The sequence below is a fragment of the Balaenoptera physalus genome (genome assembly GCF_965194825.1).
Source record: "Balaenoptera physalus genome assembly, chromosome: 11".
In the NCBI taxonomy this organism is placed as follows: Eukaryota; Metazoa; Chordata; class Mammalia; order Artiodactyla; family Balaenopteridae; genus Balaenoptera; species Balaenoptera physalus.
The window spans coordinates 81,466,059-81,484,827 of NC_138896.1; the positions used below are offsets into that span (position 1 = coordinate 81,466,059).

Consider the following 18,769-nt stretch of genomic DNA (forward strand, 5'->3'; position numbering starts at 1 on the left):
AGTCTAAATCCATGCCATTTTTCTCATCCTTGTTTCTTGATGTTTAAGACACTTCAAATGTGTAATCTAAAGTAATGTAACTATTTTTTATTATGCCTTATTCATCCTTGGTGCCTATTTTTCCCACCCCAAACTTTTCAAGGTTTCTTTTGGTATCAAATTTAAATTAAGGATATATATAAGACCCTCTCAGATTACTATCCAGCCCATTCTTGCATTTTGGGTCTTAGAAACCTCTACTATGTCTTTTATAAAATGTACTGAACTCAAAATATTTATCTGGTTCATCTTCTTAATGATGCTTAGATATCCATTCAAAAGACATACCTCTTTTTACCCAGTCCACACTTTCTTTCTCTCTCTGTTTTTCTGTGTCTTCTGGGGTTCTGCTATTTCTCTCTGGGATTCTCTGTCTCTCCATACTTTGCTCTCTCTCACACACACATATTCAATATCCAAATTCAGTCTATTTATTTTTGTGATATGCCATTCCTCTGCTGCATTTGTTAGAAGTTCTTTTTTTCCCCATGGAATCAATTCTAAGGGAAAAGGTGAAAAGGAACCCTGCAGAGCGATCACTGAAGCTTTAAGAAAATCCAAGTCTGGGACTGCCTCTAACCAGCTGCCATGTGACACTGTCTTTGGCTTTCCCATCTGTAAAACTGGAGGGTAAAACAAGACCACGTCTAACTGTACCTGACATGTGTCAGGCATCAAGCTAAGTGTTGTATGGGATTATCACCTAATGCTCACAACAACTTCACAAAATGGGCACCAGTGTTATCTCCATTCTATCACTGAGGAAAATGAGACTCAGAGAGTAAACTAGCTTTGCAAATGAAAAACCATGAGTCTGAGGCTGGAACTCAGGCAGCCTGAGTCTCAAGTTACATATTTTTTCTGTATCACATTCTCCTATCAATTGATCTCCTATATTTTTATACAATTTAAAAAGTGAAAACATTCAACATGTGATTTTTTGTAAATGATGAAATCATACACAGAAATAACGCCCAAATTGTTGAAAAGTTATTTCCTCTTCCAAGGACACCAATAAACCCTATTGCAATCCAATAACTGTGTTCAGGTACACACACATACATGCAGCCAAGCCTGACCTAGATTTATAGGTCCTACAAGGTCTTACTTCTGCAAGAGTAGGTTCCTGCTCAACCTCTCTTGCCAGGGAGAGAAGAGAGATGGACATGCACTCCACCAACCCTTGGGTATTCATCAAGTACACACTTAACGGACATGAAGTAGAGTGGGGTGGAGTGGAGTAAAGGAGAAGAAAAGGGAAGGGGATGAGGGACAGGAAGGAAAGAGGGAGGCAAGGAGGTAGCAGGGGACAGAAGGAAACAGGAGGCTACGGAGGAAGTAAATACCCAGCTGAGAATAGAAGAATGGGAACCAAGAAAAAGAAGGAAGTAGTCAGAGGCATTGTCAGAAAGACAAAAGGGGAGAGAAAACAGTGCCACAGGAGCCAAAAGGTAAAATACTTTCAGAAGAGATGGGTAGATTCCAAAGATGACACCTACTGGTGATGTCTTTTCCTTGCCAGGAACACATGCAAAGGAATGAATTCAGCACCTGGGGCTGTGTCGATAAAGGGCTGCATCCTCAAAACGCCTCCGGGGACCAGGCAAATAGCATAAGTATAAGATCATAGGTGAGAGGATGCTTGAACATCAAGCACAGCCTCTATTTAAAGGGGAAAAACTGTGCAGATCAAACAGGTAAGCCCAGATTCTGTCCCCACAGCCTGGAGCTAACACATCAATTCAATTCAAATATTTGTGAAACATTTACAACAGGGTTTTAATCAGAAACCTTTACTTGAATAGCTGCAAACTTCAGCCTCTCCAAACCTCTTCCCTCATCACAGCAAGAAGAGCACAGACATTTCAACATTTGCCAAGAGGAGAGGTTTTATATGAAGTAACCCAGCTATGATTTCTTGGTCCTGGGAAAGGAAAACCAACCACCCCACACCTGTCAGAGCCTCTTATCTTGGGTGTTGGCAGTGGGCAGGGGTCTCCAAGGCAGGAGCCTACACAGCCCCAAAAGACGTGGCAGAGATACCAACACCTTGGGTACGGTGACTTCTTTGAAGTTAAGTTGTTCATTTTCTCACTTGCTAATGCTGGAACTCTTTAGAGTTTTCCAGTGGAAGGATTTGGAAGCAAAGCAGTATCTGCATTTTCTTACTATTGATAGAGTGGCTCAAAAATCTAAATCCATCCAAACTGGCCTCCACCCCCCACCCAGCACTCTGCTCTCGTAGTGTCCTGTACTCTTTTCACAAAACTTTCCATCATTCATAGTAATATATATTTATTGGTCTCGCTTATTGTCCATTTCCTCTACTAAGTTCAGACTCCACGAGGTCAAGGACAGAGATTGCTCTGGATTTGCTCATCACTGAACCTCCTGTATCTGGCACAAGTCAATGTGGGATATATATTTTCTTTGTTGGTGGTTTGCCTGGCAAACAGCAGGAGTCCAACAAATGTTACCTTTTGCTGCTACTTGTGTTGTTAAGTCAGCACACCTCCAACAGTGCCAGACAGGAGGAGGAGGAGAGAGAGGGAAGCAACTGGAGAGTTCAAGGTCAAGGTTTTTTCTGGAGCTGCCATGTCTCACATTTCCTGGCTGAGGATGAACTTCCTTTTTTCTGCTAACCCAAACCTGCCCATGACGCTGCTTCATTAAGGCCGAGGCGTTATCAAGGGCTATCCTTACAGAGGGTTTGGTTTCAGGGTACCCTCACACATCCCCAATGCCAGACAAGTGCAGAGATTATGTTCCTGTCCCGTCTAACTCACACATTACCTTGAACGTTTATTACCAGCGGCTGTAACATGCAGTGGTGCCGGCCCGTGAGATGAGTCAGGAGCTGATATCCAGCTGGGCCCCTCTCACCAGGCCATGCATCTTAGTGTGGGGCTGTGTCTCCCCAGAAAGGGTGTACATGTTCTTTTTGCACAAATATGCTCTATGGGCTAGTAACAGTATTGATTTAAAAAAAACAAAAAAAAAAGGGCAAAACTCAATAGCATGAGGCAAATAAAACCCAGTGACTTGATAAGATGTATCATATCACCTCTAGTTTAATATGTCATCTGTTCTAATTAGAAAAAATATTCACTAGGAACTTTTTTTTTAAATACAGTATCCTGGGACTTCCCTGGTGGTGCAGTGGTTAAGAATCCGCCTGAAATAGAAATTGTATTCAAACAATTTTCTATTTCAAAATACACAGGTAGTGAGAGCTAACAAATTATTACATTTCCATTAAACGCACGGAAACAACAAAGATAATTAAGAAAACACTGAAGCAGCTTTTCCCAAATGGTACTCTGACTCCCCAGGGCAGAAGGGTTTCCTTTTAAAGAATTCCCACCTGATGGCAGAGCCGCCTGGTACGGGTAATTAATGACATTTTAACAACTGAACTTACTTCTCATTTCCTTTCACAATGGAAAGTGAAGGTGATGAGGGGCAGGAGTCCCCTTGGAATGCAAAAGGCATTTTTACAAGAGCTTCTAAAATCCCATCTCAGTGAGAGAGATGTATTTTCATGCTTAAACAAAACTTAAAATAATAATAATAATAATTAAAGTGTGAGTTAGACTGAAAAAACACCTTACGTCTGTGACTCCCAGTCTGGAAGGGATATGATTAAGTAGCTAGCTGTCAGTCACTCTTGTCTCAGCAAGCCTGTGACTGCGATGTGGGCTGATATCATGATTTAAATGGAGCTAAACCAGGGCACCAATACGAACGGAGTTGAAGCTAGGAGTGGGTCAAAGGAGTACCAGATAAAAACCTAAATATTATCTCTGTCAGGCACTGTCTCCTTGTAGTTGAAAATACCTGAAACTTTTTCAGGAAATCTGAGGCCTTTGGATCTATAATTAAAGGAAAGAAGGTGGAAACTAGAGTCACAAAGTCAATTTCAATGCAGACAAGCTAATTACACTGAGTCAACATCTTCACCTGTAAAATGGGGACAGGAATATCTACCTAGTGAGCATATTGTCAAGATAAAGTGATGTAATGTACACAAATATCTTCACAATGTCTGTACATGAGAGACCCTGATTAATATCAATGGAAATAAAAGAATGGCTACCTGTTTATCCTATCTTTTGGACCACTGACTTAATCAAACATTTCCTTAACCATCACCTCCACCTTGGTATGAATTCCACGTGTGTAGTACTTTCCTATTGCGTAGCTCGATGCTCTTAACAACTTTGTGAGGCAGCAATGATTATACCCATTTTAAAGATAAGAAGACTGAAACTCAGTTCGCATTCTTAGTGGCTTAGATCAAAGGTCTTTCACTGTAAAACCCAGTTCTCTGCTTAATTATTCCACAGTGGGACAGAGGTTTGGGCTCTACAAAAATTTCACTCTTCAACTGATGCAAAGGAATTCAAAAGTTACATTTATCCAATCCAGAGTCCTGCACCATGAAGAGTGATTGCTGTTAAGTATTTGAACACAACATGTGAACCACATAAGTGAGTGACTAGAGGCCAAAGAAAGAGAGTCTGGCATTATGTGGTCATGGCTGAGAAAGGGCGAGCTATATGGAATCCAAGAAACAAAACAAAACCAAAAAAAAAAGATGCAAAAAAAGACACCTTCTCTCCTCCTCTAAGAAGATGAGGGAAAACATTTTTCTTGATTTCAACAATATTTCTTGTAGAGAGAAATTTTCTCATCTAATGGACAAACCAGCAATTTCAAACTAGCTAACAGCAACCCTTTGCCCCAAGGTGCCTTTCACTGAGTAACTTTCCTACATGCCTTTCCTCAGTGCATTCTTGTGAAAAACTTTAAGACTCAGGCTTGGCAATCTCCAAGTTTTGGAGAGAGACTGAGGCTCAGAGGAGGTGAGTGGTTTTAGCTGTCAGAGTTGAGCTGCTCAAAACAGAGATAAAACAAGGTGATGGGATACATCAAAGTCACTGGAAAGGCTGGAAGTGTGGGCTCTGGAAAGACATCCGGAATGACTAACGAGCAGTGTTGCTACTTCTGCCACCATTAGGAAGATGGAAAATCAGGAAGCCACTGACAGAACCATTGACATCAGAAATATATCGCCAGTATTGTGAACAGGCTTCAGAAAGCTGCTGTCATCAACACATCTGGATTTACAAGAAAACCATATCGGCAAAGAAATAGATGTCCCATGCTTTGCTTTTCAATGACCCCGAAGTTAGAGACTGGATGCTGAAAACACTGCGGCCAAAACACCCAATGTTTCCCCCAATGTTCTAGCCAGCAGAAACTGGAGAACAGAAGAAGACGGCCTCATCGTACAACTCAATATCAAAAAAACCAAATAACCCAATTAAAAAAATAAAAAGGCAAAGAACCTGAATAGACAGTTTTCCAAAGAAGACATACAAATGGGCAACAGGTACATGAAGAGGTGCTCAATGTCACTAATAATCAACAAAATGCAATAAAAACCAGTGACATATCACCCCACACCTAACATATACACACTACTGTTTATAAAACAGATAACCAACAAGGACCTACTGCATAGCCCAGGGAACTATACTCAATATTTTGTAATAACCTATAAAGGAAAAGAATCTGAAAAAAATAGATATACATTTATGTGTAACTGAATCACTTTGCTGTATACCTGAAATGAACACAATATTATCAATCAGCTATACTTCAATAAAAACAAAAACAAAATCGAAAAATCATGAAAATGGAAAAGTAAAAACAAAACAAAAAGACAAGAGATAAATGCTCACAAAGATGTGGAGAAAAGCAAACCCTGTTTGTACACTGTGGTTGGGAACGTAAACTGGTGGAACACTATGGAAAGCAGTATGGAGTTTCCTCGAGAAATTTAGAACTACCATATGATCCAGCAATCCTACTTCTGGATATTTATCTCAGGGAAACAAAATCACTATCTCAAATAGCTATCTGTACTCCCATAATCACTGTAGCATTATTCACAATACCCAAGGTATGCGAACAACCTAAGTGTCTGAACAGATGAATGGATCAAGGAAATGTGGTATATATATATATACAACAGAATATCATTAAACTTTAAAAAAGAAAAAAATCCTGTCATTTGTAACAACATGGATCAACCTGGAGAGATTATACTAAGTGAAATCAGACAGAGAAAGACAAGTACTGCATGGTCCCACTTCTATGTGGAATCTTAAAAAAAAAAAAAAAAAAAAGCTAAACTCATAGAAACAATAGAAAAGTAGTTGCCAGGGACTGGGGTGTGAGGAGGAAGAGGGAGAGGTTTAAAATAGGAAAAACTTTCAGTTACAAATGAATAAGTTCTGAGGATCTACTATGTAACACGGTGCTTATAGTTAAAGACAACTATAGTTGTATAATTCAAATTTTTTAAGAGAGTAGAACTTAAATGTTCCCCACCCCCACTCCGCAAAAAAAAAAAAGAAGGAAAAAAAAAAAGAGACCTCAGACTCAATTCTGCCTTTGAAAACACAAGCAAATTTTTCTAACTGGCAAAAAAGGGATCATATTCAGAACCCTATCTGGAAGGGAGACTGGGGAATGTAGCTATTGGCTTTCCTATTTTTCAGTAGAGGAAGGCACAAGACAAGGAGGTTAGAAAGGCTCCTTGGAGGCCAATCACCATACCTACTCCAGCAAGCATGACATCCAATAGGCAGCTCAGAATGAAAGGTTATGAGAACCAAAAAACAGGCAAGACCAAGTGTATGGCTAAATGCATGGAGACATGACCGACAGTGGATTAACTGGAGAGCTAAAAAGGATTTAGAACAACTAAAGTGAAGGTCCATTTGGGAACACGGCAAGGGATCAAGCAGGAGAGGCATAACAAGGGCCAGAGGATGAAGAGTCGATCTCCTCAGCTAACCAGCATCCTCAGCCTAAGCTAGACATCCCTCTTGAGCTTCCAAGAAGCCTTGAACAATCCTCTGCTACTGCAATTATCACGTGGAATTGCAACTACTCATTTTCTTGTCTTCTGTACTAATCCCCTTAAGAACGAGGGGCGGGAGGTCAAGGGCAGGGAGGAACTATGTCATTTTTGTATCTCCAGGACACAGCATAGTTCTTGGCATGTAAAAAATGCTCAATAAGTATTTGTTGTAGAGAATTACATCCTAGCTAAAGTTCTTTCCATAATGCACATCCAATTGATTACAATATAATCAATCATCCACTTAGAAAAAATATTCCCCCTACCTTAAATACCTTTCATTATAAAAAAAAATTGGTTAATTGCAGCTTATAGATTGGTAACACAATTAAAAATACATCCCTATAGTTTATTTTTGTGCATTTAGAAGTAGACAACTATTTTTGTTAACTGAGCAACCATTCCTGCATTCTGGTAATAGCACTTCTATTTTCCTATAGGGAAGCACAGCTACTTCCCTCACAGGAAGGAATTCATGTGAGAGGCTTGACCTCAGCTCTGGGGTTTCAGGTGGGCGCATGATCTGGATGGACCAATGAGAGTTCTCTGTGGGATTCTAGCAATGAGTTCGTGAGTAAAGATTCTTTTTTTCTGCTGAGATTGCTGCTACTGGTAAGATGACAGCCTCAGGCTGCCCATGGCCACTACAAGAAACACGGTACCCAACCAAGAAAGTAGCCAACGTAACAGAATCAGAGCTCCAAAATGGAGAGATAAAGATTCTTAACAAAATCAAATTAGCTACCTGGATCTAGGGTGCCAGGCTACCACTGATCAATACATTTCTTTTACTGGGTAAAGAAGTCACATATGGTTGCTGTCTTGTGCCACCAAAAGGAACTCACAGTTTTTCATTTACCATAGTTATACTATTAGTTGAAGAAATGGCAATTACTAAAAGGAGTTGAAGCATGGAACCCAGTTTTGGGGACGTCCATCTGTCAGTGACCTACCAAGCAGTCATTCCAAGGGGAGACAACTGGGAGATACACAATCATCACTTGGCTCTTCTTAAGAGAATTAAGGAAATACCACAAGAAGCCCTTTACTTGTCTCTATGCACAGATAACTGATTAACAGAAAAATGATCATTACTAAAATGGCTTTGGAGACTTTCAGGGTTGTGAAATTACAAATGATTTGAAGAAAAAGTGATTACTTCAAGTTTCTCTGAAAGATGTTACTTGTACAGTAATTAATGAATTGAAACAGCATGATGCCCATTAAAAAAAATCATTGCAGACTTTCCAAATAATTTAGCCAAATGTGATACTAAAAGATCAAAGCAAGAAAGCCTCATCGCTAAAATTATATAAATACAAAATCAGCCAGTAAACACATGAAGAGCCGCTCTCATCTAAAATGGCCTTTGCTTGTCATTCAAACTCATATAAAATTCCTAAAATCTGTCAGTGTAGTAGTTTCTAAGTGATATGTCAACAAATATATTCACTGAGACTACTTATTCTGCCTAGAGCCAATGTTTTTATAAAAACATCCTGAAGAGTCAACTGTTAAGTCAATAAAACGAATGTTTTGAGCAGGTGTTTGGAATTGTGCTGATTTATCCATATTTTCCAGTTTAATTTCCACATTTACCACCAAACTTCTGCAAGAAAACAAAAAATGTACCTGGAAGTATTATGCTCATCATAAATATGAGGACAGTTGTGCTAAATATATCTGTACTGCTAAGGGGGATTCATAAATCATTTTCATTTGCTTAAATCCTTAAAGTTTTCTGTTTAACCCATAGCGATTGGAATGCCAAGTGTCACACAGTTTAAATGGCATATTTTAAGCCATTAGCAGCTGACATTTTAATTAGGTATATTTACAAGAGACACAAGAAAAAAAAATAGAAGATGAACAAGGAATGAAACCTGACTCAAGGACTCATGAAAGAAGAAAAGAATTACTATCCATTCCTTTTATCCTTTCCTTTTAGCACATCAATCTGAAGCAGTGTAACAGTGGTCAAGAATGTGAGATTTAAAGTCAGCCTTCACCAGCTCAAATCATAGCTGTGGCATTTACCACCTGCCAGACCCTGAAAAAGTTACATAAACTGTATTTGTTTCCAAAGGGATAATGCCAGCACATACCTCATAAGGTTGTTGTGGGAATGGATTTTGGCATTGCTCAAAAAAACATTCTGCATAGGGCCAGAAGAGGAAAGAAGTGTTCAATAAATGCTAGCTATTACTATATTATTTGTAACCTTGCCTACTAGGTAAACGGCGAATAGTGGCAGGGAATTGTTGTTTCAGATTTTATTTATATAGTTATATTTCTTCTTGCACCAGAAATGATGCAAGACATTAAAAAAAAAAAATACAAGAGACAACAAACTAGCCCAATGTAAGAATCAAGGCTGGGACTTCCCTGGTGGTGCAGTGGTTGAGAATCTGCCTGCCAATGCAGGGGACACAGGTTCGAGCCCTGGTCCAGGAAGATCCCACATGCCACAGAGCAACTAAGCCCGTGCACCACAACTACTGAGCCTGTGCTCTGGAGCCCGTGAACCACAACTACTGAGCCCGCGTGCCACAACTACTGAAGCCCGTGCACCTAGAGCCTGAGCACCTAGAGTCCATGCTCCACAACAAGAGAGGCCACCACAACGAGAAGCCCACGCACTGCAAAGAAGAGCAGCCCCGGCGCTCCGCAACTAGAGAAAGCCCATGCGCAGCAACAAAGACCCAACGCAGCCAAAAGTAAATAAATAAATAAATTAGTTTTAAAAGAAATCCTTTAAAAAAGAAAAAAAAGAATCAAGATTAAATAAACAAGTAGAACAAAGGTTATAGACAAAAATAGAGGTAGGAATGAGACAAAGGGTAAGAATCATAGAGCTATGGCTGCTATAATCAACTACAAATTTGTCTTAAGCTTTCTGGCATCCAACATGTGAGATAATAGATAACAATATATACATATATATTCACATATTCACAATATTCATATAGATTCATATCAATATTCTTATAGATAGATACATATCTGCCTTGGATTTCTGGCACAGAGCTCCTAAAGCCCTTGTAATTTCCTAGCGATAAGAGCACTGGAAGCATCTTTTGTTTGGTCTTTGTCCAGAGCTCCTGACACAGGGCTTCTGAAATGCGTGGAATTTCCTGGGTGATAGGAGTGTCTTTTGTTCTAATGGGGTGACTATGGGTGGGCGCCTGGATGACTGCTGGTCACCAGGAAGACCAAGCCATGATTAGAAGCTTAATATTTTTACTGCCCACTCCCAGCCCCTTCTCTTGAGAAGGGGCAAATGCTGAAAATGGAGTTAACGACTGATCATGCCTCCCTGAGGAGGCCTCCAGAAAAATCTCCGCAGAATGAGGTCCGGAGAGTTTCCCGGTTGGCAAGCATCCATGTCCCTGGAGGGCGAGGCGCCGCCAACTCCACAGCGGCAAAAGCTCCTGCACTTGGTACTCTCCCAGACCTTGCCCTCTGTATCTCTTCATCTAGTTGTTCATCTGCATCCTTTACCATATCCTTTAACAAACTGGTAAATAAAACTAAGTGGTTCCCTGAGCGCTGTGAGCCACTCTAGCAAATTAATGGAATCCAAAGTGGGAGGAGGTCATGGGAACCTCTGGGTTTTGCCAAGTCAGGAAGAAATTGTGGGTAACCTGGGGACCTACTACTCGAGACTGGCATGTGAAGTGGGAGGGGGCAGGCTTACGGGACTGAGCCTGTAACCTGTGGGATCCAACGCTACCTCCAGGTAGACAGCGTCAGAACTGAGTTACATTGTAGGACACTCAGCTCATGTCGCAGGGGATTGCTGGTGGGGGAAAATCTCCGCACATTCTGGTGACCAGAAGTGTTGGAAGTAAAGTGTTGTGAGTGTGATACTAGAGCGAGGAGTAAAGGAGAGACAAAGGAAGGAGGACTGGGTTTTTCTAACACGTAACACAAGAAAGAAAACTGGGTCTGCAGCACAACTTTCAGTACCCATGAACTTAAAATACACTAAATATCCAGGAAGAATGTACTGATTTTGTGAGAAACAGTGAACATACAGACCTAACGCCAACAAATGTAAGGTATCTCTGGGGGGCACATAATTAATAACCATGGTAATAACATTGTTGGCCTCAATTCTTTACCCATCTCTGCATCTATATCGGTACTACCACCTCTGGGTCCACATGTAGTCCCTGCACTTTGACTTTGAACTTGGTTCTAAGATTTTCTTTGGCCTTAACCTATGGGTGGAAATTGTAGTATGTGCTGACTAATTTCCAGTTCTTGGCCTTAAACGGTCTCAAGTATCTCTGCCTGCCCTAATGTATCTCTGCCAAAGCATGAGACATAAATGACAGGGCTAGTCTGGTTGCTAGTCTAAGGAAGACGAAAGACAGGAAGCAGAATCAGATCATGCAGTGTGAAGAAGAGTCACCACCGTGCTGAGCCCAGCCTATGTAGCCAAACCACAGATAATTCACAAAGACAAAAGGAATAAAAAATGACTGTTGTTTTAAATCTCTGAGTTTTGGGGTGATTTGTTATGCAGCAATGGCAAACTGATAGAATAACCAAATAATGACAGTTCTTTAGGCAGTGTATGCATTGGCAACTATAAGCCAAAAATATGTATTCTAAATGGATTACCATGCCAGGTAAAAAGCAGCATAAAGCATATCAGCACATATCCTCATGGCTTCAATTTATAAACGGACGGCCCTCACCATTATGATTTCTGACACCCATAATAATTAACATAGACAAAATAAAATTTCTGTTTATTGCTCACCATACTAAATGAAAGTGCCCAGATAGCCACCAAAACTGAATGATAATTAGGTTTGAGATAATTAGTCTCTAAATTCATAAGTAAAATTCACTGGAGGGTGGGATGTGACAGGGGAGTAGGTTATACGTTTAAGAGATAGGCCAACAGCTTCCAAAGAAGCACAGGGCATGACAAGTGGCCCCTGTGCCTGGCGCTCAGGAGACATGCCATGTATATGAAGATGCTGGACAGAAAAATCTAAATCTCCAAATACACGCCTCTTTAAAAGTCACAAGGACATATGTTCCAAACAGTTGTGTAGATCCAAGATGAGGTGGTGTCTCACATGGGCGGCTTTATCCAGAGTGCACAGAATAAACAGAGCAGTGGGGATTTATTTAGTTAACCATAGCTTATGATTCTCATGAGCAAGGCTGGTAACTATATAATAACAATAAAAATAGCTAACACCTATTCATCAGTATGGATGTGCAAGAAAATGTGCTAAGCACTAGGCATGAATTATTCCATTCAATTCATGTAACATTCATAATAGCCCAGGAAGATGGGTATTTTTTACTCCCTTCTTCAACCTGTTTGCCCTTTGCTTTCACAGTTTTTACTGACAGGTACCCTGAAGTGACTTATGGTTACACAGACACTCCTTGTCTAAGAGGAGATAGCAGGCAAAATTCAGATAGATATACTTGATTACCATTTGCTTTATTTAAGTCTTGAACATGATCTGGGTTGACTGACATTTTAATTTTTTTCTTAAACATAAAGCTTCCCTAATTTCAACTGGTCTGTAAAAATATTTTGCCAAACGGAAAGCACTTTGTAAATGGAAAGAAGTGTGATACGCTGTGAACATTGTCCATCTGGTTTAGAGAGAAAATCTCAATTCCTGTGATATTATTTTAGAATATCCCACTGATCCAGGTTGTCTCAAAGAATTGTGGTCCAATCGCCCAACATTATCCTTTAATTAACTCTGACACATAGGGAATCCTATTCCTATGTTCTCACTGTCAGAGGGACAACCTACAATGTTTTCCTCCCCTGAATTATCTTCTACTGAAAATAATCCACAAACTTCAGTGTTATAGGAAATCGCATTGTTGAACGTGTAAGGTTTTTTTGTCTAATTTCTCTTAAAATTTGTTTCTTCTTTTGGCAATTAAACAGATGACAGATTTTGCACCCATACTGTATGTAAATTATGTACAAGTTTCACCGCTTGGACTTGCATAGTATCTAATGATTTTCAAACAATGGCATGTGGGACACATGATAATAACCAGGCATAAATCATTAGAAATTAAATTCAAACCCAGTGAACACTGGATATAAGCATTTCTTATGCATTTTGCTTCAAATTTAACTCAGATGACTAAAAGCAGAACTGTGGGACTATTTAAAGGAACTAAATCCCTGAAAATCATGCAGCTTTTTGAGATGTGCATTCTGTTCCACAATATTCACCAATTATCAGAAACTGAAGCAAACTTAGAATTCACACATGCAAAGTGATAAAAGAGATGGGCCTACTTGACAGAGCAGTTTGATTCAACCGATTATTACTGGCCCAATGTGCAACTTCTTAACCACGCTCATCCTGGTCAAATTTATTTCAGAAACGAAATAATAGTCACTATTATCTCAGAAGTCCCTGTTGCCCAGGTATTTCCCTAAAAGGTTATTAACCTCACACTGTAACCACTGAGTCACACAGCAAAATTTTTTGTTCCTTCCCTTTTCTGTTTAAAGGCTCCCCAAAGACAGTGAATCTATCAGATTGTTACAATAAACCATCAAAAAGTTCTAGAAATTTTGTAGTACTTCCTTCAGATATTTTGTAAACCCAAAAGAAGTATGTAGTTTTTTGTTTTGTTTTGTTTTTTTAGTGTGCAGCTTTTTAACCAAAAGCTGTATTGGTTCCCTCATTTTATCTTCTACATAAAAATAAAAGAAAGATGTTTATCATAACAGCAAAAAAAAAATAATTTGGCCAAGCCATAACTTGGGTGGCTACATATTACATGTGATTGTAAATCAACTCAAACTAACTTAAGTAAAATAAAGGCGGGCTGGGGAGATAGGGAGCTAATTAGCTCACATGACAAGAGGTCATGTGATTTTATTTAAGGTGGGCCCAGGCGGTGGTGGTTGGGAAATGTTTAACAATATATTCTTTCTTTTCTTTTCTTTCTTTTCTTTTCTTCCTTCCTTCGTTCCTTTCTCTCTTTCTCTCTCTCTCTCTTTCTTTCTTAATACAGGGGAGCTGATACGTGGCATTTGCCAATTTCAAGCTACCACCATGTCATCAACCAGCTCACAAAATTCCTGAAAATTTAACAGAAGGTCCTTGTGGGCTGGTATAAGCTAGCTCCAGTACACCACTATCCAGGTACTCAAATGGTATCATAACTAACCCCATGTCCCCATCTCCCCCTCCCCTTTCTGCTTTGCTCCATCTGATTTCATTCTCAGGTTCATTACATGGTGGCAAAGATGACAGCAGGGGAGTGTGGTCAGAAGGGTTCTAAATAACTTGGCTTCGCAACCTAAGTGTCCATCGACAGACGAATGGATAAAAAAGATGTGGCACATATATACAATGGAATATCACTCAGCCATAAAAAGAAACGAAATTGAGTTATTTGTAGTGAGGTGGATGGACCTAGAGTCTGTCATACAGAATGAAGTAAGTCAGAAAGAAAAAAACAAATACCGTCTGCTAACACATATATATGGAACCTAAAAAAAAAAAAAAAAGGTTCTGAAGAACCTAGGGGCAGGACAGGAATAAAGACACAGACGTAGAGAATGGACTTGAGGTCACAGGGAAGGGGAAGGGTAAGCTGGGATGAAGTGAGAGAGTGGCATGGACATATATATACTACCAAATGTAAAACAGACAGCTAGTGGGAAGCAGCCGCATAGCACAGGGAGATCAGCTCGGTGCTTTGTGACCACCTAGAGGGGTGGGATAGGGAGGATGGGAGGGAGACGCAAGTGGGAGGAGATACAGGGATACGTGTATATGTATAGCTGATTCACTTTGTTATACAGCAGAAACTAACACACCATTGTAAAGCAATTATACTCCAATAAAGATGTTAAATAAATAAATAAATAAATAAATAAATAAATAAATAAATAAATAAATAAATAACTTGGCTTCTGATCTGCCCTCTTAGAACCAAACACTATGGCCAAGGAATAAAATATTCTGATCACCCAGTTTTAGAGCTAAAGAGAATGGGGAAAGCTACCTTCAAATCATTTGTATTAAGCAGAATTCATCTGAAATGAGAAAAGATTAGTACTAAGAAACTCTGTGCAGATGACTATCATGAGGACCATCTAAGTTTCAGCAGGTCTAAGATTAAATCTACAGCAACATTTATTCCATTTCTGGGTATGTAAAACACAATTCTCTACCATGTGTCCACTTTTGATGGAAATTTGGGGTAAGAGCTTAAGATCCAAGAAAATGGGATGGGTCTTGAAGAAAAATATGTTTTTGCAACATAAAGAAGCTGTCTTCAGTCATGGATAGATTCAAAATGTGAAGACACATAATTGCTGCATAAATTTATTAATAGAAGTTCTAATCCCATAAACTGTACACCTCTATTTGGACACACAATCTTTTATTTTTCTTTCAAATGAGGAAGGAAAAATAAAGGAGCAGAACTGGTAATATTGCTTGCAACTAAATTGGATTTTCCACCAGAGAAAGCTGTTTAGAAAAAGCTATTCGAGAAAACAGAATAGTACTCACAAAAAGGTATTAATGAGCCCAACCAGGAGGAAAAAGCCTCCAACAAAACAAACAAATGTTTGCAAAACCTCTTTCAGGAATGGAAGCTAAAGAAATGATTTGAAGTCTCTATCTTTGCAGAAACAATCTCACCAGCCAGCCAAGTAAAGTAGGTTGAATTTTACGAATAAAAACTCAACTTATAACTACAAGTTTCACCAATGATTCAAGAGACAAGACCTCAGCAGCTCTGGGCTTAGAAGGAAACTAATATATCCTGCCCTCAAACTGTGAGGCATTAGGGGACAAGATGTAGACTGCACGGCCTGTTTTCACTCCTGCCTTGGCTGCTGTGAATGTCATAATACAGAGGTTAAGTCAAATCCCAGACAAGAAGGATCAAGTGAAGCCTGTGGCTTTATCCTGGACAGCTCTTTTACTGCTGGTCCACAGAGTTTCATTTTGTTTGAAATCTTATTTATTTATTCTTGTTCATTTATTAACAACAGAACAACAGCAACCAAAAGATGGCAGGAAAATAGCAAAGAAAACTTGAGCTTTTTCCCCAAGAACAGAGGAGTAGAGTTAGGCCACCTTTCCACCGTTTCTCTGTACCACTAAATCAAGTCAGCTACCAGAATATGCCTGCTATAGCTTAATGTGCCATGGGAGGGATGTAGCAATTGCGAAATGACATCCAGAATGCTCATTATTAGTTAAACAAATCCAGGCCCATTTATTAAATTTTTCAAGTCTATCACCATGGTGCCGGAGTGCTTAGCCAGCCCACTATTAGGAAGGTGGAAAATAGGGCTGGAAGGCTCTGATTAACTCAACTGTCACCAAGTGTTTTCACTGATAAAGAGCCTTCCTTGTAGGAATTTAATACTAAAACTATCCCTTGTATGTGGTGTGCCAGATTAACATAGGCAGCAAAAGGGACACATGGTGCTTGCTGTGACTAAGAGGAGGACCTTAAGATAGTCACATTTCACTGCCAGTGATAAGATGGTAATGTTACAAAACATAAAATAAACTTCTACCTTCAATTACAATGGCACCCTAGAAAAAATGATAAATGCCGGTTCTCTCATCAATATACTATTATATTACTATGTGTATTAATAAACCCGAGGTCCCATACTGTGCACGCTATATGGATAAATACATGGCATACAGGAAAAGTATGTTAAATGTAATAATAGTTTCAACAGATCAGCGATAAGGCAGTTGCTTCAAGATAGGCAAAAATAAACATTTCCTAGCATTACTTAGTGAGAAATAGATATGGTACGTGGGACAGATGAGGAGGAGCCGCAGCGTATTTCATTTTTATCCTCTTAAATTACACTTGGCCTTTCTGTTAGAATTTCACTTTTGGACCATTTGCTAATATCGTATATAGTCACAGTAGCATCTTTTACTTAAAACCACAAATATTAGGTGGAAAAATGTGTTCAGGGAGATTTACCAGACTGTTTACGTGGGAAAAATAATCAGACTTGGCATCTGAATTGACAGGTCATACTACGTTGGCTCTAAAGAACACAAACCTGTCAGGGTCCCCAGCAGGAAAAGATAACTGAAATCAAGGGTTACCTTTTGCAGAATTAAAACCTTATGATTCTTTTAGAGCCTGAGTTTATAGCCCATGCTCAGAAGAGGAAGATGGGCTATTTAAGTATATTTTCATTTATTCTTGGGTATGGACTGTTTGAATAAAGGTAGAATTTCTCACTTAAAAATAAATTTAACCTTAACAAAGCATAAACGTGACCCTAATTTTCACTCTGCCACCTCTTCTTCCCTGTTGCATTCATTAGCTACTGTTTTTTGACCTTGGACATGTAACAGTAATCCCTAGAGTGAGCTCTCTTCTGCCACCTAGAAAAGGTTCCCTCTACTGTGGAAATGTGTTTATTGTAGTTGTTGACATATGGAGTAAAATATTCCCTTTGGACACAAAAACCTTTTTCAAAACTAGCTCCTTCAAACAACTCACCTAGTAGGATCTTAAAGGTCTGAAACCACTGCTGTGAGAATTAGAATACAGTTAAGTTGCTGTTTCTTTGTCTTCTTCAGCATTTCTCCATTCATTTTCTGGCATCTATGAAATAGGATTTAGAAAGGAGAGCTATGAAAACAGCCTCCATCAATGTCAACTTCCAAGAGGGAATTTTTTATGTGGATCACAATAAACCACTGGAAAGAGAGGATTATTGAATATACTCTTCAACATGCTTCTTCGGGCTCAACATTGATGGGCTCTGTTGAAAACAAAATGCATTTCTTCTACTGCGCTGTTTGGAAAACTATCTATCTCTAAGTTTCATTTCCTTTGTCCCCTATAAGGACAAAGCAAATAAAAAGAACTTGTGGTATTTCCAGCAAAATATCTCTGCCACACAAACGAGGGGTCCAGAGCTCCGTGGTATCTGGAGGGTAGCTCACAGAGGGCAGGCAGCCTGCGGATGCTACGGTGCTATCGCCGTATCACGGTGGTGAACATCTCTTGCTCCCCCAGAGTCCTTTCCCCCTTCCTCCAGCAACATGCCTGGCATCAACTGGGGACTCAATCCTACTCAAAGTCTGTAAGTAGGGCTCCATCCTTAGGGATCAAGAATGTGTCTGATATGCCAACAGGCATATCACAGTCCCCTGGCTGCAGGCATCTGTAGAGAGGTAGACACATGATTCAGTCCATTCCAACCCCAGTGACTCGAAGAAAGTCTACAGGATCTATCATAAAAGAAGTGTATTATTTTCTGTTGGAACTTCTGCAGCCATAATGCCACCACTGGTTAGTCCAGACAACGTTTGAAGGCCTTCAAGCATTTAGTGAGGCTTTAGGAATACAACACTGTAATTTCTCTTTAGGGATAAAATATATTGAAGTCAATCTCTGTTGCCCCTACCCTAACTAGAATATGGCGATGTTTTAAACCATTAGGACAAAACCCAGAAATCTCTACCTTGGAATTTCATCTGGCTTTGGTCATTCTCTCGAACAAATATAATGCTTAACTTAATAATAATAATAAATCAGCATGAACTTATATTTACTTTGCAATGGACTTACAGACTTTCTATAGGCCATAATAGGATAATATGGCAATATTGTATTTTGTCAGGTATAAAGTTGGATGAATTTGTACTGGCATCTTTTCAATGTTTTAGTGGGAATATAATGTTTCTAAAGAACTCTGATGCAACAGATTGGACATGCGAGTCATTACAGCTTTGTAATTCTGTCCATCCCCCACATATTTAGTCAGAT

The 18,769-nt window shown here is 39.5% G+C and overlaps 1 protein-coding gene across 17 annotated transcripts in view; it reads right to left on the reverse strand.

Moving 5' to 3' along the window:
• FHIT (fragile histidine triad diadenosine triphosphatase) overlaps positions 1–18,769 on the reverse strand; it is a 1,480,075-nt gene that overhangs the window by 395,388 nt on the left and 1,065,918 nt on the right. Inside the window, exon 2 of one of the 17 annotated variants that reach the window (XM_082412427.1) lies at positions 17,544–17,599. The exons of the other annotated variants lie outside the window; for them this stretch is intronic. Coding sequence (XP_082268553.1) covers positions 17,544–17,599 — 56 coding nt within the window. The remainder of the gene's footprint in view (positions 1–17,543; positions 17,600–18,769) is intronic. 17 annotated transcript variants of the gene reach the window in all.